General features: G+C 36.7%; 1 protein-coding gene across 1 annotated transcript in view; it reads right to left on the bottom strand.

The window, feature by feature from the left end:
* Positions 1-21,690, bottom strand: part of ELF8 (binding protein) — a 44,913-nt gene extending 23,223 nt beyond the window's left edge. Inside the window, exons 1-9 of the mRNA XM_088958406.1 lie at positions 21,315-21,690; positions 17,001-17,067; positions 16,672-16,866; positions 3,100-3,200; positions 2,963-3,016; positions 2,726-2,842; positions 2,546-2,609; positions 2,165-2,379; positions 1,944-2,028 (exon numbers count right to left, since the gene is read on the bottom strand). Of these exons, the coding sequence (XP_088814532.1) occupies positions 1,944-2,028; positions 2,165-2,379; positions 2,546-2,609; positions 2,726-2,842; positions 2,963-3,016; positions 3,100-3,200; positions 16,672-16,866; positions 17,001-17,067; positions 21,315-21,455 (1,039 nt within the window). The 5' untranslated portion in view covers positions 21,456-21,690. The remainder of the gene's footprint in view (positions 1-1,943; positions 2,029-2,164; positions 2,380-2,545; positions 2,610-2,725; positions 2,843-2,962; positions 3,017-3,099; positions 3,201-16,671; positions 16,867-17,000; positions 17,068-21,314) is intronic.
* Positions 21,691-23,134: the final 1,444 nt, after the last annotated feature.

A 23,134-nucleotide genomic window follows, 5' to 3' on the forward strand; every position in this document is an offset into this window, starting at 1 on the left:
AACTTCTTAGGAGCTCCTTTAAAATGAAAGATCTTGGTCCAGTTACTGATTTTCTGGGACTCAAAATTAAAAGTTCTCCACAAGGGTATTTTGTCAACCAACAAAAGTATGCCTCTAATCTAGTAAAGATGGCCCGTCTTACTGATTCTAAGCAGGTTGACACTCCATTGGAACTCAATCTTAAATTAAGGATGATGGTAATTTGCTCCCAGATGCTACGCTGTATCAACAACTTGTGGGTAGTCTAATCTACATAACTATGACTTGGCTAGATATCTCTTATGTTGTTTAGCTTGTTGGCTAGTTTGTTTCAGCTCTTTGTCAAACCCATTTCTTTGTTGTTCCTCAGATCACTCATTATGTAAGGGGGATAATCATTTATGGTTTGTTTTCTCATCCTCCTCTTCTCTTCTTAGAGAATATGCCAATACATATTAGGCTACTGACTGATGTATCTTCCATGGTGACTCCCTCATTTCCTGGGAATGTAAGAAGCAACACATTGTGTCCAAGTCATCTACTGAAGCAAAGTAATAAGCAATGTCTTCTATCTGCAGTGAAATAGTTTGGCTCAAAGCTCTGCTCCATGATATGGACATTGATCATTCCTCCTCCATTCCTCTCTTTGCTGACAATATAAATGGAGAAGTGGATTGTCATTTCATCAGAGATCTCCTTGTTGACCATATTTCTCTTCCCCACGTTTCTTCTGGCTTGCAACTTGTCGATCTATTCACCGAAGCTATGACTCGGGTCAGACACATGTTTCTTATAGACAAACTGATACTTGTTCCCTAGCATCAGTTTGAGGGGGAGTGTAGAGAGCGGTAGTTTTGTCTTTTCATATTCTATTGAATACTATTACTGTAATGTATACACTATACATCATTGTACCTCACTGTAATTTATCTTCTCTTGTAAGGACAATTTTGTCCTTTATGCTTTTAATATAAAATATTGTTTTCTTTCAATGATTTGTGGAGGCATTGGGCAGCAGTGGCAAGTAGTTCCTCGTTAAAGATAAAGGCGCGCATGAGCTGGGTACCACCACCTGAAGATTTTATGAAGTTAAATTTTGATGGTAGTAGTCAGGGCAATCCAGGTTATTCTGGGATGGAAGAAGTTATAAGGAATGAAAGTAGTTCTGTAACTCTGTTATATTCAGGCCCTTTAGGTGAGGGGGACTCCGCTAGGGCAGAACTACTTGCTGCCTTCAAGGGGTAGAGCTTGCTGTACAGCTAAGAGTAGAACAGCTAGTAATAGAAGTAGACTCCAAGGTGGTTGTGGGGTGGTTACAGAGACAAGGAATCTTTTTTAGGAGTAGAACAGTAGTTTGGCATTTCAAGAATGAACTTAAAAAATTTAAGTGTTTGACAAGGAATCTGAATGTTAGTGTACAATGAGTGGGGAGATCTGCTAATGCTATTGCTGATTGCTTAGACAAGCAAGGGGCAACTAGGGAACAGTTGTATTGGGCACAATTGTAATCATTTTTAGTTTTTGATGGGTTGGAGAGGTCGCAGCTTGTGCCTCTTCAAGTATCTTTTGTAATTGTTATCTGTTTCTATCCTCTTCCCTAATAAAACCTCTCATTTATCAAAAATAAATATTGTTTCTGGATTGAGTTCTCATACCAACCGAACAGTCTTTACCTCTTCCTTGTTTCTTTCTTGTCTAACATTCTTTCTAGGTTAACAGTATTGGTTACTAATTAATAAAATTTCTGGTTGCTAATTAATAAAATAGAGAACTAAAGAGGGAAGAAGTAAAAAAGAAGAGGAATAATATAACACCAATCAATCAAAAGGAAATTGTGTGCTACGCTAACTTTAAACCGAGAACAAAATAAGCAGGTTGAGAAGTATAAGAACACACGGTCATAGAAAATATAACTAAAGATGAGAGAATGTGACAATTTTTCAATAATCCATATCATTACTAACCATAGAAAGGCAACACAAACTCATGAGGCTTGTTGATTTCCTTGACAGATGCCATGTAGTACATTCCAGCTTTTTCATAATCACCCTAACAAAAGGAATCATAATGCCATCATCTCCATTTAAGAGAAATGTAAGAAGACACCAAATTATCTAAGCAAAATGAGAAGTAAACACAGCATAAAAAACAAGAAGCCTCATGAAGAGTTGGAACTATTTAAGACCTTGCTATGGTAAGATCGTGCTAGATTGTAGTATGAGTGAGACTTCATCGGACCATGATTGGTTACAGCAAGTGCAGTCTCGGTCAGTTGCTCAACCAGAAAATGTTGACCAGTAAAAAAGAAGTGATTTGCTAAATAATTCAATGACATTGCACAGTAGGGGTATATCTCAAAAGCTTGTTGCATTTTCTCCATGCCTTTCTGGATTCCATCAGCTATGCAATATTTAATGTGGCAACAAAGTCAGCAATTAAAGACTGCACCATATTTTCAAATAAACCAAGCTAGTCAAATAAGCAAAAGAATAAATTAAGCATGTCAAGCAGGTTGCAACAAGAAATTTTTGGGCAGTTTTAATCAGCAATTTACTAGCAGGATTACCTTCATTTGTGTGTAAATCCATTATCCCAAGTGCCACAAGAGCTTCAACATTTTCTGGATCTAACTACAATTCCAAAATTGTGAAAAATATGAGAAAACGACCTCAAAGAAATATGTACCATGTTTAGTGGTAAATAAAAAATAATATATGCATATATAACAAATTACTAATTTTCTTGCCTGCAGAACACGTTGAAATGCCTGCCGAGCCTTTTCAAACTGACCCAGTTTGTAACGACAGAGACCTAGACCAAGCCTCACAGCTCCAGGACAATTAGGATATACTTGCAATGCCCTCTTAAGTAAAGTTCATCCATAAGACTAAATTAGTTTGAGGAACCAATGGTACACCACTTGCAGCAAAAGGTCTTAAATAATTGACAAAGTATGTAAAAAACAAAAGAGCAACCAATAAACCTTGTATAACTCCAATGAATCTGAGAAACGTCCACGATTAAACTGAACACAAGCCTGCAGTAAGTAAATTGATACTTAATTAAGAATGAAATAGATAAAATTGATACTCCATTCACACAGAGAACAAAATCCAACACCTGACCGAGAAGAGCAGGAACATTATCAGGATTTTCTTCCAGCACAATCTTAAATGCAGCAGAGGCCTGTTCCACTTCACCCTTAGCCAGTAAAAGCTGACCTACAAGCAATAGATTATTGCAGAATTTACCAAAACCAAGCACGGAATTTTCATGACTCTGATGTTATTGCATTTCAGAAGTGATTCTCAAAATTTGTATAAATGATCAAGGTCCTGTAAAGATGCAAAATTAAGATGGGAGATGCTACATCTAATGTCTTTGAAGAGCCTAACCACCAAGAATAGAAGCCATTGAAGTCGGTCCTTGCAACATCAATAGGGTATTCAAAATCAAATAGTCCAAATAAATTGAGGTATCTCAATACTAATAACCAAGGATTAAAGTATCGGTATCAAGTATCATATCAGACCATTCGGATACAGATACAGATACGGATACGCTTTGGAAACGCATGGATACGGACAAAAAATATGGATACACCAAAAAATGCATATAAATTCCATAAATATATTAATAACATTATATTTAAGATTAAAATAGACATAATTAATGTAAAAATATATAGAAAATGTATATTCTAAAGGTATATGTGAAGAAATATACTATAGTTAATACAATGGAATGCATAGAAATCATAAAATTTTATTGATAATGTATCAATCAAGAATCCTATAACATATTATATATTTTTTTACAAATTAATACATGCATAAAGCTATTATTAAGTTATTTTCCACTGCATTTCAAGGCACAAAACATATGCAACTATTATAAATGAATAATTATATTGATTATTTTCTATTTTATTATTTTTAATTTTTAATATTAACCAAAATTCAACTAAGAATTAATTCTCAAATGTTTAGTTAACAATATTTTTATTTTTGTAAACAATAAACATGTTATTATAAAATGTAATTAAAATATCAATTAAAATTTTATAAAAATATATAATATTAACATAAAATATATGAAATATATAAAATTTTCTAAGATACACATCATATGCAAATTCATAATTTTTTACTAAAATAAGTATTCCATTATTAACATTTTTTCCATAAATTTTGAGATAAAATTTCATTTTTGATATAAATGCAGAATAATGGATTTCACAAATTCAATTTATATTATATTCTTGAGTATTTTATAAATAACATTTTTTTTGTAAATAATATATATACTTTTATTGAATTGAAATTAAAATAGTAATTAATAATTTATTCTATTATTAATATCTTTATTCGTATAAATTTCTTGAGCTTAAAAACCACTTTTTGATATAAATGTGGATTTAAGAAATTACTTATTCTATTAGTTTACAAAATATTAGTTTTGAATATTATTTTTTATTGAATTGGACACAAATGTATGTTATTTGTCCACATTACATGTGGACACCAGAATTGATAAAATAATATTCTACTTCACTTGTCATAGCCGAAATGTGGTCTAGTGGATTAAGAGCGCAAATAAGCCTTTAGCGCTTGGTGATTTGGGTTCGAATCACTCTAGTCACATTTTTTACAACTAACGCACGAAAAGAAAGACGTTGATCTGTCGGAAAAAGGTCAATGATTAGAGGGTGGTCTAGAGATTGGGATAGTAAGTTTGTGATACAAGCCAAGGAAAAGGTCAATGATTGGAGGAGGGTAGCTGATTTACTGACAACTAGGTTGAAGCTGAAAAGAGTCTTCATAGTAACCCCCTTCGATAACTGTAAAGCTCTCTTAGATCCAGTATAGAATGAAGTGGAAATATCAGCTCTCAATTTTCAAGATGAGTTAGGATCATTCATAGTCTTCAAATGGATTCCAACATCTAACTCCAAGGATTTCTTTGTCGAAGATGGTGTGGTGGTGCGTGTATTAGGCTTGCCATTTCATCTGTGGAAACAAGAAGTAACAGAATCTATAGTAGTATTGTGTGGAGAACACTTAGAAGGAGCATTTTGGGGTGATCTTTATTCAGCAGCAATTATGCTAAGTGGTGTGAAGCCAGAAGATATTCCACAGAAGGTAGAGATACGAACAGAGGGGAGTTTCGTCTCTATGTGGCTAGCATCCTCCATTGAAGCAGGGCTGTAGAAGGAGACTCACATGGAAGGAGGTGAAAAGGAGGAAGAAGAAGCTCTACGTGGATTTATGAGATTGGCTAGTTCAAATGAGAAGGAATGTTTCACTAAAAAGGGCCAACAAATTCTGGGAAGCCAAAAAGTCTTGGGGCAGATGGAAGGTCAAACCCATAGAGAGCAAGGAAACCTTCTGACAACTGGCAGATCTTAAGTGCAGGTGGCTTCAGGGGAAAAAGACAAATTTCCAAGTAGGTAAAGGAGGAGGGTTGAACCAGCAACCCCAGAGTGGTTCAAAAGGGAAGGTTGCTGGTTCAACTCTTAAAACAGGGGGTGTGACCTTTTAAAAGGTCACGTGGGAGGAAAAGAAGTAGGAAGTGGGCCTACTCGAGTGGATCCCATTCCTGATGGGCCGGAGAAGACAGCCCAAGTAAAAGCCAGATTTCCATTTAAAAGGTTTGAGCCCAAGGCCCAATCCAGGAAAGATGGGCCAAGGGACTCTTTAAGTACTCACATGACTGGGAGGAGGGATGAGTTGATGGACAATAATAAGCGTCTATCTCCTTCCACTTCGAATCCCTCCTTTTGGTTGAATGCTTCATGCGCAAGGTTTCAAGCTTCTCATTCTCGAGGCTCTTTACAGTAGGTCCCATCCAACACAGCGAACCGTCTCTCACATGATAGGCGCAACCCAAGATGTCTGAAACATAGCAATGCTAATAGAACAGAGATCGAAGACTGGTCGAGTGAACAAGACAGCAGTGATGAAACTGTAAATTTGGGAAGCGTGACTCTAAAAAGCAACAACGAGCTACTTGAAACAGAAACTCTGCATACAGAGCTGCTGTTTATAGAGGAAGATATCGAAAATGTAGGTTGCGGGAAGACTAGAAATGGTGAAGAAATTGGTCCTAAAGCTGCCATGAGGTGGATGTGGGTAATCCAGTGTCGGAAACACAGAGAAAGGAATTCCAAGTGGGTAGGTTGTCAGGAAGTGATAATTTCACTGCATCTATTTCACAACATTGTCCAGAAAGGGTTAAGGCCTAAAAACCAAATGAAGCCTGTCAGCAACACAAATCCAGTGATCCTAATCCTACCCCCGTCCTACCAGGTATGGGTGTCATTTCTTTTTTGGGTACTGACTTGTGTGGCATGCCTGTAACAGATATTCCAGCTTTCCATCCAGGAGATCTTGATGTAAGAGAGAGGATGATAGTGGAACGAGGAGAGAGAATGGTGGAAGGAAGTAGTAAGGGGGAGGTAGACAGAATCTGGAATTTGATTTGTACAGTGCTGGAAGAACCAAAAAAAGGAAGGAGTAACAAAGAGCTGTTGTAGCCAAAATGAGTGTGAGCATGGTAAAGTTCTATTTCAGACAGTGGCTAGAAAGGATGGAGAGAAGGAAGAGGATGCTTATTGTATCAAGAAGGGAGGGAAAAAAGGAACAAATAAGAAAAAAAGATCTGAGGTGGAAAGGTTAATCTCAGACAATGAGGGAGATTTAGAATTTAGTGGCAGAGGGGAGAGGAGAAAGGGTCTAAAATAAGGAGACTAAGGCTTCTTCATGGGTGTTTTGTTATTTTTGTCTCGATGAAAATTATCAGCTGGAATGTAAGAAGTCTAGGGAGTGCAAGAAAGAGGAGGCTGATCAAAGATCTACTCCGAAGGGAAAAACCCGACATTTTGTTGTTACAAAAATCCAAATTGATGGAATTAGATGGGAGATGGGTTAGGAGTTTTTGGAGGTCTAGAGGTGTAGGTTGGACTTCGTCTCCTTCCTGCAGAGCCTTGGGGGGGATCGTAATGCTATGGAGGGCGGATGTGGTGGAAGTAGTAGAAGAATTGATAGGCAGATTCTCCATTTCCATTAAATTTAAGAGTGTAGAGGATGGGTTGTATGGGTTCTAACCAACGTTTATGGCCCTAACTCCTATAGAGAGAGAAATGAGATGTGGGAGGAATTATATGCAATCAAGGGATTATGGGATGCTCCTTGTTGCCTGGGCGGGGAATTTAGTGTCATTAGATTCTCTGAAGAAACCAATAATCCCCAACAGGTAATCATAACAAGTATGAGGAAATTTAATGGTTTTATTGAAGATTGTGAGTTGAAGGAAATACCTTTGCTGCAAACCAGTTTTACTTGGTCCAACCTTCAAGAAACCCCTTTGTGCTCGAAGTTGGACAGGTTTTTATTTTACCTAGCCTTAGTTGGGAAAACGTAGTTGCTAGAGCATTACCTAGGGTCACCTCTGATCACTATCCTATCCAAATAGGCACCGAGACTTTTCCTACTAGACCCAAACCTTTTAGATTTGAAAATATGTGGCTTACTCATCCAGATTTTGTGAAAAAAAGTAAAGGAATGGTGGGGTGAGGAGATGGGGGGGGGGGTAAGATGGAAGGGGGTCAAGTTTCATAAGAAGTTAAAAAGGTTGAGAGACAAAATAAAAGAGTGGAATAGAGATCAATTTGGCAGAATTGAGGAGAAAAAAATTAGCCTAATCTCTCGAATAGAAAACTTGGATGTAAAGGAATCCCAAAATGGTTTGACCGAGGATGACAAAGTGTTAAGGAGACAATTGAAAAAGGATTTGGAAGAGGTTACTAAGGGAAAAAATTAGTTGGACACAAAAATCTAGACACAAGTGGATTAAGGAAGGCAATGGGAACACTAGATTTTTCCATGACTTGGCCAATGGGAGACGAAGAAAGAATTTTGTAACCAAGCTAGAGATAGGAGAGGAGGTGATTACCAACCAAGATGACATAGCCAAAAAATTTGTGAACCACTTCAAATCGATCTATAGAAGAACTTTGAGTGAGAGAGCAGTCGTGGGAGGGATGGAATGGCAAGGTGATTGGAAAGGAATTTTGAGGAAGAAAAGATTAAGAAAGCTATCTTTCTAATGGATAGATCCAAGGCTCCAGGTCCAAATGGCTTTACAATGGGCTTTTTATCAAGATTGTTGGGAGGTGTTGAAAGAGGATTTAGTTGAAGTCTTTAAGGAATTTGTAGATAATCATGTAATAAGCCCTGGAATCAATGTCACTTTTTTGGCCTTGATTCCTAAGAAGATTGATGCCAACCACCCAAAAGATTATAGGCCTATTAGTTTGGTGACAAGCATCTATAAAATTCTGGCTAAAGTGTTTTCTTTTAGGACCAAACAGTTCTTCCCTCAATCATTAGTGAAACTCAGGGGCCCTTCATTCAAGGTCGACAAATAACAAATCAGATCCTAATTGCGAATGAGTGTGTGGAGGAAATGAAAAGGTTTAGGCAAAGAGGTTTTATTTGTAAATTGGATCTTGAAAAGGCCTATGGCTTGGTGGACTGGGAGTTTTTATTAGAGGTGATGAGAAACAGTGGATTTGGGGACAAGTGGTGTAGTTGGATATTTGGGTGTATCAATACCTGTCACTACTCCATTCTGGTAAATGGTGTGACGAGGGACTTTTCCCCATCTTGCAAGGGTGTCAGGCAAGGGGATCCACTTTCACCCTTCCTTTTTACATTAGTAGCCGATGTAGCCGATGTGATTAGTAAGATCATTACTAAGGCTGATAGTGAAGATGCCATTAGGAGTTGGAGAATAGGGAGACACTAAATCCTAGTCAGCCACCTTCAGTTTGTAGATAGCCTAATGATCTTTTGTGAAAGAGGCTTTAGTGAGAAGGTAGCAAACCTAAAGAAGCTGATCAAAGGATTTGAAAGGATTTCTAGCCTGAAAATAAATCTGGAAAAGAGTTGCATAGTGGGTTTAAACTTGGAGGATGGGGAGATCGAGGTTATTGCGGAGTGTCTTGAGTGTTCCATCTCTACTTGGCCTATGTCATACTTAGGGCTTCCATTAAGGGCAAACCCTAGGGAGAGCAGATTTTGGACCCCAGTGCTAGAAAAGTTTGAGAAGAGATAAGCCTCGTGGAAGAAGAATTATATCTCTTTAGGAGGGAGAATTACCTAATTACTTTTTGTCTGTCTTTAGGGTACCAGCTAGGGAAGCTATGAAGTTGGAGAAGTTGATGAGAGACTTCTTGTGGGAGCCGAGACAAGAAAAAAATGATCATTTGGTTAGTTGGGAAATTGTTTGCAGAAGTAAAGAAGAGGGGGGTTTGGGACTTGGGAGGGTGATTGAAAAAATCAATCTCTGTTAGGGAAATGGTTGTGGCGATGGCCATTGGAAAGTGAGAGGTTGTGGCATGAGGTGGTGGGAAGCATTCATGGGAGATCAGAGAATGGATGGGATGTTGGTGTATCAAGGCAGACTAACCTGGCAACACCTTGGAAGGCCATTCACAACACCCTTCCTCAATGTCTCAATTTTATCAGGTATGAAGTTTGTTCTGGCAACGTTGTTCGCTTTTGAGAGGATATTTGGGTAGGAGACACCCCCCTAAAGGACCTTTTCCCTTTGCTATTTTTTGTTTCTTAGTATAAAAAAGAGGTAGTCTCAAAATTTGTCTCACCATTGAGAACACCCTTGGCTCCTAATTGGGATTTCGGGTTTCGTAGGGGACTAAGGTATAATGAAATTAAATCTCTCTCTAACTTGCTATGTTGCCTTAATCAGGTTTGCTTGGATTCCTCCAAGCCAGAAAAAGGGTGTGGACTCCTAGACCCAAAGGAACCTTTACTTGTGCTTCTTACTTCAAGTCCATCTCTCAACATTCGGCTCAACAACCTTTTCCATCAAAGGAAATTTGGTGTAGGCTCGTTCCCCCAAAGATTATGGCGTTTTGTTGGGAAGTATTTTATGGGAAAGTAAACACTCTAGATAACCTACAAAAGAGAAGACCTTTCCTCTACATTTCCCCCAATTGGTGTATCCTTTGTAGAGCTCACGGGGAGGATTGTTACCATCTACTAATGTCTTGTCCTTTTTCTGCAAACCTTTGGCTTGGCTACTTTCGTTGTTTGGGAGTAGTTGGAGTATACCAGCAGAAGTTCGCATGATCTTTAACCATTCTACCTTCTCTTGGCCTACAAAAAGAGGGAGAATTATGTGGAGATGTGTTCGCGCTGCCCTGATTTGGACTCTTTGGGAAGAAAGGAATGCTAGAATCTTTCAATAAAAGGAAATGAACAGTCAGGAATTGAAAAACTGCATTGCATAGGGTAATACTTTGGCTGAAGACTTTGAAAATCTTTCATCAATTCTCTTTTATTGACCTTTGGAGAAATTGGCCAGCAATAGCAAGGTGTTCACCTTTAAATGATAAGTCAATTACAAGCTGATCTCCTCCATCTGAAGGCTCACTAAAGCTGAACCTTGATGGAAGTAGCATAGGTAATCCATTATCTGGAATGGGGGTGTCTTGAGAAATGAGAAGGGAGAGATTCTATTGCTCTACTCGGGTCCTTTAGAAGTTGGGGACTCTATCAAGGCAGAGCTATTAACTGCTATACAAGGGATGCAATTTGCAAACCAGCTGGGGGTACAGCATCTAGTAATTGAAGGGGATTCCAAAGTGGTGGTGGGTTGGTTGAAAAATCCTGAAGATGCTATATGGCCCTACAAGAATGAAATGAAGAAATTCAGTTAGTTGACAAGGAATATGTTGGTCTCTTTATAGTGGGTGGGGAGATCAGCAAATACCTTGTCCGATGTGTTAGCCAAGTAAGGGGTAAATAGGGAAGAATTGTTTTGGGCTCAGCTGTGATTCCAATATTTCTTTCCTAGTTTACTTGTAAGTTTCAAGGAGGGGCTGCAGCTCGCGCCTCCCTGGGATGTTGTATGAATTCATAACTCTAAATCAGTTTTGAGCCAATAAAATTTACTATTATTCATCAAAAAAAGTATTAACATCGATTCATCAAAAAAAAATATTAACATCTCCTCCACCATTATAGATTCTTCTGGAATGTGTGGTGTAGCTTTGTAAAATTAATTTAGGTATAACTGGTAATTTCTGCTTTGATTGCATGCTTAGATGTTTGCATACATAAACTTTTAGTCCCAACAAAAGAATTTTATGACAACATGCTCCACTAGGATATTCTGGTCTTTGTGGAAAGAGAACAAGGAGCACTCAGGGCCTGATCGTTTGCTTTGATGCCTGACATTTGAAAGTGCAATAATTACATTAAGAGGTATATTGGTATTGGTGAACGTTTCTTTCCTCTAAACTCTGAATGCAAAGAAGGTGTTTTTAATTCTGAATTCTGAAAATTGTCAAATGACAATTTTAACCCCATATATGAGTATTTTTGTTTGTCTATGTAACTCAATAAAAAATAATATTAAAAAATACTATAATGATTAATAATTAATTAATAACAATTAATAATTATTGTTAATTAATATTAATAATAATTTATTAATTAATAATAGTTGTTAATTATTAATTAGTACTAATTAATATAATAGTTAATAATTAATTAACAATTAACATTTTTTAAAAATTTTAATTTATAACTAATACTAATTATTATAATAGTCAATTGAAAATTAATAATTAATAATTATTATCTATTAATTTTAATAATTATTATAAATTAATAATAATTTAATTAATATTTAATTAAAAATTTATTTATTACTAATACTAATTATTATAATAATTAAATAAAAATAAAGCTTAATAATTAGTACAAATTAACTATTAAATGTTAATAATTAATTATAATAATTCTTATTAACTAACAATTAATTGTAATTAATTAATATTAATGAATAATTAATTATTAATTAATTAATAGTATTTTGTAATTCAATAAAAGAAATACTATTAACATTTTTATAATGATTAATTAATATTTAATAATAATGATTATAATAATTATTAATTATTAAATAACACTAATTAATATAATAGTTATTAATTAATTAACAACTACTAATTAATAATTATTTAATATTTAATAAGTATTAATTAATTTCTTGTAATTAAAATAATAATTTTTATTATTATTAATTATTTAATAATTATTATTATTGCATGTGGGTCCTTGAGTTATAAGGAGAAGTGTAGTGTTTTAGTTGTAGGGTTATCATTGGAAAACAAAAAAGTGTAAGATTCCTCTTCAAGAGATAAGAGATAAGAGGAAACGAACAACCATTTTCCTCTTAAAGTTGTAAGATTCTCTTAAGAGGTAAGAGTTAAGAGGAAAGGAACAGGCCCTCAGTTGAAGAACAGTAGCTCACTTTTTGGAAGAGGTATGAGATAAAAACGAATTTGCCATTGGGCACCATTTTGAAAGAATTTTCTAATGTAAATCCGCATTCCTTTGCATAAGGACCATATAGTTTAGAGGGGTTCCTTTTCTGATCTCCTTATATTTCCCTTGGCATAGGCCCAGCACCAAGTTTTATTGGCTATACCAGACTCGGTGCTGTTTTGTATCCGGGGCTGCACTGTTTCAGCTTTTTTTATAAAATCAATCAAAAAAGATATATACCTACAAACATTCAAAGTGTTCAATAAAAATGGATGAACATAGTCACATTAATATAGACAGAAAAAACTAATAATCAACAAAAGAAACTTGCTGAGAAAAAATGCATACCCAGAACATCTTTCCAATTCGATGCTCCATTGGAGGGGAAAAAGACAATCTAAGAATAAAAGAGGAAAAGACAACGAGTGTAAAATTTAAACCTAAAGTATTAAGGAAGATGTTCAGCCTAATAGATGCTCTCCTCCCTAGGAACTAAGGAATCAATATTCCATCCCTTTAAGTGCAGCATTATTTCTCTAAGGAGTCAATATGCCTTACAACCTATCAGATCTTATTCCTGCTTGGGAAATAGACGTTTCATCTAAGGAGTCAAGACATCTTTAAGAACTATCACTAACCAGTGGAGAGTGTCCTTAGGAAAAAAAAAATACATAATCCCCTCTACTTTTCCATGGATCTAAGCAGTGATTGAAAAGGCACGCCTAGGTGCACAGGCAAGGCATATTTTAGGGTATGCGCCTCACCTAGGTCTTAGGCGCAGCCCTTTCAAAAGGCGCATGCCTGGTGCGCCTAGGGCGCAAAATGGCCCTGCGCCTTGCGCTTTTAAAACACTGGATCTAAGATGATGTATAACAAGTCATAAACATGTAATTTTTGAATAGAAAATAAAAGGAAACTTTAATAAAGGCATTTTTTATAATTGAGAAATGATTTATTAATGATATATCAGAAAAATTACAAGCACCTCAAGGAGGGGCACAAGGTGCAACCTTACTTGAGATTAAAGTGTAAAAAAGTAAAAATAAATAAATAAATAAATCAAAGGTGTAGAGATAGTTAGTAGCTCATTAGTGTGGGTGTGGTTCCAGCCCCACACTTTATTTTATTATTTATTTCCTTTGTTACAGTCTTGGTAGTTGGGCCGGTTGGGCCTTGTTTATTTTTTGTTTATTTGTCTTTTGTTTTAAGTAGAGGTATTAGAGCAACTCCTTTTGTAAGGACATGATATATATATATTATAATATTTAGTGGGGCCGCAGATCTAATCTAACCAAACCCCCTTTCTTCTTTCTTCTCTTCTCTCTTCTCTCTCTTCTTCTTCTTCTTCTTCTCTTCGAAGCCTAGTTGACTTTTCTTTCTTTCTTCCTGAATTACATCAGAACACATCTTTTATTCTTTTATCTTATTTAAGTAAAGGCATTACAATGTTGCCCAGTATAGATGTTCCCTCAATACCCCTTGTTTAGCAAGATAATCAGCCAAAGCATTTGCTGACCTGCTCACCCCCAATGTGAGCTAACAGACATGTTATTTGTTAACCAGCTTCCCTTTTTTAGGAAATCCTTGTAGCACCAAATGATTATCCCAGATCTGTTAACCAGCCCACCACAATCTTAGAATCTCCTTCAATTAGAAGATGCTCAACTCCTAAATGGTTTGCTATCTGAATACCCGGTAGAGCCACCAATAGTTCAGCCTTGACTGAGTCTCCTACTCCCACTGGACCAGAGTATAAAGCTAAGATGTTGCCATCCTTATCTCTCAAGACTCCTCCTATGCCTAAGGGGTCAGGGCTTCCTTGATTGCTTCCATCAAAATTCAACTTTACCCAACTGTCAGATGGTGGGGTCCAAGAAACAATGACCTTTTCCTTGAGCAAAGTATCATACCTGACAAAGTTAAGAAATTGGGGAAGGATACTGTGAATTGCTTTCCAATGGGTAGTCAAGTATCATACCTTAATAAAGGCATGTTCTTAACTATATAATATCTGTTTGTCAGTGGCTGCTACCATGGTTCCCTTCTAAATTTTCAGATGTAGGGAGTGCACTTTCCCATGTATATTTCTATTCCTATTAATAAACTCTCTTCAATCATGCTACTCATAAAAAATAAGTGTATTGTTGTAACTATGCAGTTTGTGCCTTTGTGGATAGCATCTTCCCTCTACCATTTTTTTATTAATATAATGTGATTTTATCCCAAAATAAGTGAAACCCAAATATATAATCAATTTTTTGGTAACAAATAAAAAAGAATTTTATTAGTAAAAAAGAAAAGTACATCAGTGCGTCACTACGAGTGATAAGGGATCACCACAGTCACTACATCAGTGCGTCACTACGAGTGATAAGGGATCACCACAGTCACCTTAGATTAAAAAAAAAAAAAAAAAAAAAGAGGATACATCCAAACGGATAAAGAAAACAGCATAACTAGTTACTTGACTCCAACTCAAGAAAAGACCAAAAACTAGCACCAATCTTCCTTTGAGACTCCTCCAAAATTTGGGAGAACAAGTATCTAGTCCACCATCCTTTTCCTACACAACAGAGCAATCTGGTCTCTTTCTCGAGCCATGTCTTCAAAGATCCTCATATTTCTTTCTTTCCATACTTCCCAAAAAATGACAAAGGGGTATGCAGCTCCTTGGTTCAACCATATTAGTTTTGAAGAATCCAAAGAAAAATCCCCATATAAATTTCAAAAAGAGACAGCCAAAACATAGGTGCAAAACACTCTCTTCAGCATCTTCACATAAATAACATCTTGCAGCCAACTGGATACCCCTAATGTGATCCAATATCAAGACACCATCCAAAGCTACAATCCAAGCAAAAGCTTCCACCCTAGGTGGAATAGGATATCCCCAAACTCCTTTCACCTCCAATCTCTCTACTTGATTCCTTAAAAGGGCTTTGTAGAAAGACTTAACAGAGAATTTTCCATTATTGGATTCCTTTTACCATCTCTTATCCCTCTTGTCCACCTACAGATCAACCGATTGTAATTTTTGTAGAAATTCCACACATTCCCCAAGCTCCCAATCCAAAAGGGATCTTCTAAACCTTGGACACGCCACCACCCTTCCTTGAATTATTAAAAAATTCTGCAATAGAGGTATTTTTCTTGCTTAACCTACACAAACATGGGCATAAATCACAAAATTTAATCATCTTCTCAAAATGTTATGGTATGGTTAAACCATTCCCAACCTTATAGGAAACAAAATCAAGAAAGGCTGATTAAAAACTCGTTATTCCTTTCCACACACAAACTCCATAAGAAGACTTAACCTCCTTAGTGTCCCAACTCCCAACCAAACCCCACTACCCCATATTTACAAGCCACTACTTTCCTCCACAAAACTTCCCTTTCCAACCTATATCTCTATAACCACTTCCCCAGCAATGCCTTAACTTCATCCTTCTAATTCTCAAACCTCCCTCCTTATCCCTGCAAACCCAATCCCATTTCACTAGATGGTACTTCCTTTCAAGTCCTTTACCCCATAGGAACTCTCTCTACATCTTCTCAATTGAATTTGCCATTCAAGAAAGAATTTTAAAAAGAGATAAAAAATACACTGGTAAATTGGATGAACCAAATATACAGAGAATAGAAGGGGGAAAAGAGAACTGTGCCAGAGGAATTGAACATCCAATTTGGATACTCCAACTTGGCACTGTCAAATTAGTTGTTTATTTTTCCAAAAGAGTTGAACTACATAAAAATTGTTTACGGACAAAACCAGAGGAGTTGAGATGAGCTCCCAAAATAGGCATTTCAAGTATTACAACATAAGTGACCAAAAGAATGGAATATTAGAAAGACAGGAGCAAATATTTGGAAAGTTGCAAAATTCTGAACTGCAACTGCAATTAGATGGGCATGTAAGGTATTGCCATGGGAGGTTTCTGGTCAGTGCACTCTTGTATAGTTATTGTGCTGACCTGTTCTAGGTTTTTTTTTTTTTTGAGCTCATCTCTTTATAAAAGGAAACAGAATAATGATGTGGTTTAAATCAAGAGCACACTTTGAGGGTGATTCTGGGGATAAATGGGTAAATTACAAATTATAATGCACTGCTTCACCTATTTGCAAGGTATAAATTACAGAAGTTACAACTTTATTGCAAAAATACCACTTAACTTCAATATCATTCAAACACATCATTCATAAATATGCTTTTCAAACTGCCAAGATAGCATTTTTCAATCTCATTATGAATGTTAAAAAAAAATCACTGTTGCCATCCCAAAGAAGCATATTTCAAATAAAGATTAGCATACAAAAAACAAATGATACTAACCTTTCCCAACCCAAGTAGAAGGCTCATGCATGTCAATTCTTGATGCTTTGTTATAATACTGGGTTGCTAAAATAAAATGTTCCTCCTTCTCTCTTTGTTTTGTCTCAATCTTCCCAAGGTAACTATAATAGGCCCCTAAAGCATTTAGGATGGCAATCCTTTCATATCTCACATCAGCATAGTAATCATCAATTTCTGCAACAAGGAAAATTTCACAAGTAAAACCGGCATTATGGCATGATGAATGAATGTTAGATGATGTCAATCAACAACTGATAGCATTATCACATTTTGGAAACATGCATATATCAGTCAATAAACAGATGTACCGGGACTAGATCCTTCCTCCAAAATTTGTCGGAACTGATCAATTTTTCCCTGCTTGAAATATTCCCTCTGCATTATTACCATGATAAATACAGATTAAAAATGATGTTTTCTTAGGAAAACAAACCACGGAACTTAATGGCATTCAGAAATAAACCTAAGAAGAATATGTACAAAGATATCAATACCTCAATAGAAAATGTGAAAGTAATCATATTAGATGTCAATTCAATAGAAAGTATCCTTTTCATTCAGGAGGGGGGTTACAATCAGTGTATGTTAATCAATAAGGGCATATACCAAGTACATAGAAAACTTCACAAAGCAAAACCTAATTAGAGGTTCTGATTCTACCACCACTCAGCCAAACCTAAGAAGAATATGAGCTCAAATATAACACCAATAGAAGCATCTCCAAGAGAATCCAGCCATGTTACTGAAAGCCCTCATTAGTCTTACATGATTAAAGGAGATGCATCAGGTCTAATTCCTTTCTGTTTTCAAAATCCCAATAACAATAGCAAAAAGATTGGAAAGAATTATGAGGTCTTCTTGTGGGAACTGGGGGAGACCAAAAAACCTCATCTTATAAACTGGAAAACTGTGAGAAAAGGAAACAAGATGGGGGGGATTAGAACTGGGGGAACTGGTGCACAATAATCCCTCACTTTTGGCTAAATGGTTAGGGAGATTCCAATTTGATTCAGATAAGTTGTGACATATGACAATAAAAAGTATTCATGGTTTGGCAACCAATTGTTGGGATGCCAGTGTATGGCAAGTGGTGAGACTAGTAATAGTCTCCTAGCCTTTGCTCTTTTTGGATGTAGGTAGAAACCTCCAAAGGACATCACATATTTTTGAGGAATCCTTCTTCTCCATACCTAAAAGAAGAGGGAAGACATTATTTGCATGTACAAAGGCTATCATCCTTTGGTCAGTATGGGAAGAAAGGAACACAAGAATCATTGGAGAAGAGACCTATGCAAAAGAAGCGTTGATCGAGAATATCACCATGAAAGTGGCTCATTAAGTTAAATTGATGCTTATATTTAATCCTTTTTCGATGGAAGATGTCATAAGGAGGTAGCAATATATTGCTTCATCATCTTCTGCTATAAACACAGTCTCTATTACTTGGTTTCCACCATGCACACACCTTGTTAAACTGAACTTTGTGGGATGTCACCTGGGCAATTCAGGAGATTCAGCCTTCAAGCACTGAGTAAGTTTCTAGGAACCGTGAAGGGCAATTTTGGTAAAATATTTGAATCTATTGGCCAAGGTAACTTAATCAAGGCTGAACTACATATAGTTTTTTTTTTATCAGAAACAATGAGCTACATGCAGTACTCCAAGGATTAAGATTAGGAAAGACACTCAACTACAGTGTTTTGATAGAAGGGGTCTCAAAGGTAGTTATTGAGTGGAAGTGGATCAAGCATAATAATCCACAATTGTGGATGTATAGGCACACTTTGAGATAAATAACACATCTAGCAAGGGAGCTGAAAACCACTTTCATGAGGACACAAAGGTCAGCAAACGAAATTGCAGATGCATTGACAAGATAGGGAGTCAACAGGGATCAGATGTATTGGAGGGGGGGAGGTTATTCGTATTCATAGGGAAGCTGATTGTTCCATGTAATCAAAGAAAAGGGATCTTGATGGGTTAGGTAGCTGGCAAGCCTAAACTAAACCATGGGATGCTTGGCATAACATGTATTAGTACAAATCACTTATTCTTTTTGTAAATAAATAAAGTATTACACTGTTAACTATCACAAAATAACTGACATGTGTTCATCAGTCATGACCCAATCAACACAAGAAACACTTGTTGGCAATGATTTCCCACCCAAAAAAAATCTAATAATCAACCATGGGGATATTATGTGGGTTGCTGTTGATATGAATAGCAATATTTATTCTATAACTATGCGGAGTCAACAGATAGCCAAGGGATCCTAAAAATTTGAAGACAGAACACCTGATGAAACTTAGATATAATCATCACCATTTGTCTTATCCCACACGTATGGGTATTGTGGCTCTGTTCAGCTTGATCCAGGGACACACCTGCTATTAAAGAATGAGCCATCAAATCTTTTCTCACAACCTCAAACCAGGTCAATCTTGAAGGCGCACATAGGAACATTGAAAGCACACGAGAAATAAATTATTTTTTTAATTTTTCTCAGTTATTGTTGTATTTCTAAGTTATGAATTATGATAGGTGGGGACACAATCATATTGTGGTCCATACTACACACTATCATTTACTTAACTTAAAAAAGAGGAAATAATCCTCCATTAAAATTCATTTGCAACCTTTCTACCAAAAAAAAAAAAAAAAAATCATTTGCAACCAAAAGAACAAAATGAAGCCAGGGCTCAAGTCACTCGATGCTTCATCTGCTAGCCACCAACTTCAAGATTCAAGTTTGAAGCTGCTAATCTCAATTAAGGTACATTTTTTACTGTTTTTACTTCAGGCTCTAGCTTATACATTTACAGTTCGGTTTCCTCTTCTTGTTTTCTTATTCTATTTTTTCTGGTTCTTCTTCTTTGTAGAATTCTTACTGAGCCTCTTCCATTTTGGAAGACCAGAGTATGCTGTAATATCCTTGAAGTTCGACCACAAAACCTGCAGCTAAAGGTATCTGGCTGCTAAAAGCTAGTTGCTTACTTCACTATGCTCTGTTCTTTGACAAATAAAAACAGTTAATCAAAAGACAGTCCATGGTCAACAAAAGGGGTGAAAGAGTCAACTCTTAATTTCAGAATTCAGATTGATATAAGTATGTAAATACTTTTACCATCTCCTCTTATTTTTTAGAGATGATAGCTATATTCATTAAAAGAAAAAGAGTACATGAGAATATGTATATCAGGAAGCAACACTAAGCAGAACAACAAGGATTACACAGGCAAGTGCTTTCACTATACATGAAATCCCTAGTGGCCCTGACTAAGCTAATCAATCCACTATTGAGATCAGCTCTAGGAATCCACAGAAGAATCAAATGCATAGACTGAAGGATATCTCTAGGCAAAAAATCCAAACTATTTTCTGACCATTCACATGGTATTTTAATTGATCTTCCTTTGTCTAAGGGAACTTAAGGATTAATATACAAAATATATGACCTTACCCCTTAATTTGTACCAAAATACCACAATGAATAGAATTAGATAAGGAAGCATCCAATGGAATTAAAGAAAACCAAAAATTATATACAAAATAAGAATGACTTGGCATCATATGATGAACACCATTGAGCACAACCATTAAATCATAGCCTAAAAGAACAATAGGGAAGGCCAAAAAGGATCTGATCTGAGAATTGAGACAGTAATAACAGGTTTCACAGTTTATTTTTGGCATAGCAGATAGCCCTTGATAGATGGGAACTGCATATCAATATTCAGGTGATTAGAGATTGATCAAAAAATATATGGTGATAAGAGTTGGATGGTGATGAAGGAATCCGTCCATATTAAGGTTGTACTATGAGCACATAATCGTTGATAGGTTAGACCACTATCCTAGTTATCAGATGTCTTGGGGTAGGTAGACTGAATATGGACCTAACCCCCAGCATTTGTTGCACCATATGGCTGTCCTCAAACTAAAATCCACGTTCTCATGCTTGTCGGTTCCAAGCAATAGTGGAAGAAGAGGGGGGGGTGCAAGAACCATATCTAGGAAATTTCAAAGCTAGGGATCTTGTTTAAATGAAGATGTCCCTAGTAACAGAGCACCTTATTTAGTCACTATGTAATATAATCACTCAAGAACTCTAACAGAAGAAAGAATTCATCTGGTTATAGGGAATCACAAGATCGAATTTCCATGACTGCCTTTATGTACCAGTGAACCAAAGTGGTATTGCCTCACAAGACCTACAACTGAACAATAATTAGTTAATACTTCGTATGGTTCTCAGTTTCTCACCACTTTTTAGAATCTAACAGTGTCAATCATAAAAGCTAATAGCCTTCGAAATCAAACTACTATTCAATATAGAGTAATAGCAAACTCAACCAAATCCACCCATTCTTAAATTCTACGAACTCTGTTGATCCTCCTGTACTCAAGAACAACTCCAGACATGTCTAGAACGCGCAAAACCTTGCCATAAGTAAAGACCAACCTATCTAAGAACAGGAACAAAAAAAGAAAAGAAAAGTTGCATCTTGGCTTAAATGCGAGGCGACATTCACAAATAAGCTTTTCGGGCATCAAAATACCTATAGAGGAGAGAGAAATTAAATTTTGAAGAAGGATAAGAATAAGAATGTGAAACAAACCGCAATAATGAGCCAGAGGTCAAGAGGAGCTTGTTCGGCCTTGAGAATATCGAGAATGTCGGAGGCGTCCCTCGGGAGCTGGTCGAGAGCAACCCTCACCTCCTCTTCGGAGTTCTGGACGGGAATATAAACGCACGCCATGGATTCTGAAAGTTAGGGCCGAGGAAGATTCAAAGAGATAGATAGATAGGTGCACAGAAGAAAATCCAAGCTTTCTGTCTCGCCTGCGAATAGAAGCGATCAGCATAGAGAAAGAGAGAGTTCGTCAGACAACGGAACGCGAGGGAGACTGCGAAACCATGGTCGATTTGGATTTGGACTCGGAGATTGCCGAGTCCCAACTTCCCATTCCCGAAACGTGAACATGGCCAGTGGCATTAGCCATTAGGTAAGGGAATGGGCTTTTTCTTTGGCCCAACAAGATTTGATGCTCAATCCATCTATATGTCCTAATGGACCCATTGCCAACGGGGCTGGGCCTTTTCCTTTTCTTTTTTGTGGATCTTTCTCGAGACTCCTTTTCGCTTCTCCAGCTCCAAGTAATCCTAGCATACTTTTGCTTCAGGTTTTATCAACGTATAAACAATTGCTTAAGTTGTTATTATATTAGTTATTAAACATCTCACGTATAATCGGGTTTAATGTGGTCAGACCTAATTTCTTGATGGGTCGATCATATACAACCAATTATTAATCGGATTGGGACCGGTACGCCCTGTCCCGAACCAGACTTGAACCATTGGCAGCTCTAGCCTCTAGCAACACAGTATTTCCACTAATCACCATAGCGAGGGCTACTTGATTACTAATAGGGCGTCTTACCTTCAGCTTTACACATGCCAGCCCCAAGAAGAAAATTTTCTTTTCATCAAAAGCAATGTTTTCGAACTGTAATTGATCCAAATAGTCGAATCTTCTAGGCAGCTGGTTCTGTTTTACCCCAAACCTAGTTTCTAGCTAAAAACCATTGAATTGGTCAATAATTTTTTGACTCGGGGAGTCAAATCATCAACCCATTCAATGGTTTTTTGCCTTTTTTCATCAAAACAGGCAATTCATTCGAATCGGATGGTCGAACTGCCAACCAGAAAACTGGTGGCCAAAATGGTTCCAGTTCCAGGTCAATTTTCAAAGCATTGATCAAAACCACCACATATGAGTTTACTTTATTGTCAGACCTTAAATGGGTAGATCTGGTAGTTAAGGGTGTTAATGGACTAGTTTTGGATTGGATCCCAACCAAACCAAAATCAATTTGGACGGATTGGACGAACTAATAAGATATATTGAATTGGACCAACTCAGAATTAATGGTCCAAAGTATTTATTGGATCGGATTGGACCTGGTCCATCCATAATGAAATCCAAAATATTTATTATTGGATTGGACCTGGTCCATTTGTAACGGATTCACGTTGGATTGGACCAAATCCAGTCCAATTGACACCCCTACTGATAGGGTAATACATTTATTTTGTTTGTAAATGCTTGTCTTATCTTTTATGAAATAGATCCAAATCAATTGAGGCTAATGGCATGGATCTTTGAGTGTTCACCGAATGTGTTTATAAGTGTCAGCGAAAAGAAACAGCAAGTGTTAGCGTTAGGGTTTTGCAAAGGAGTTATGGCTAACACTGTCGGTGCTAGAAGGTGGCTCGAGAAACTTTGGGGATCACTCTCCAAGAGCTCGGGTTGGCTTGCTCGCTGAAAGACTCTTGGAAAACCTCATGAGAAGCGATGCGTTTAGGAAGGGTAGGGACTTTGGACCGGGCACAACAGAAGGTCGGGAGCTTCTAGGGAACACTAAAGCTTGGCTTGAT

The sequence above is a fragment of the Nelumbo lutea genome, chromosome 8 (assembly GCF_056320005.1).
Source record: "Nelumbo lutea isolate HS-2025 chromosome 8, American lotus-T2T, whole genome shotgun sequence".
NCBI classification, from domain to species: Eukaryota; Viridiplantae; Streptophyta; class Magnoliopsida; order Proteales; family Nelumbonaceae; genus Nelumbo; species Nelumbo lutea.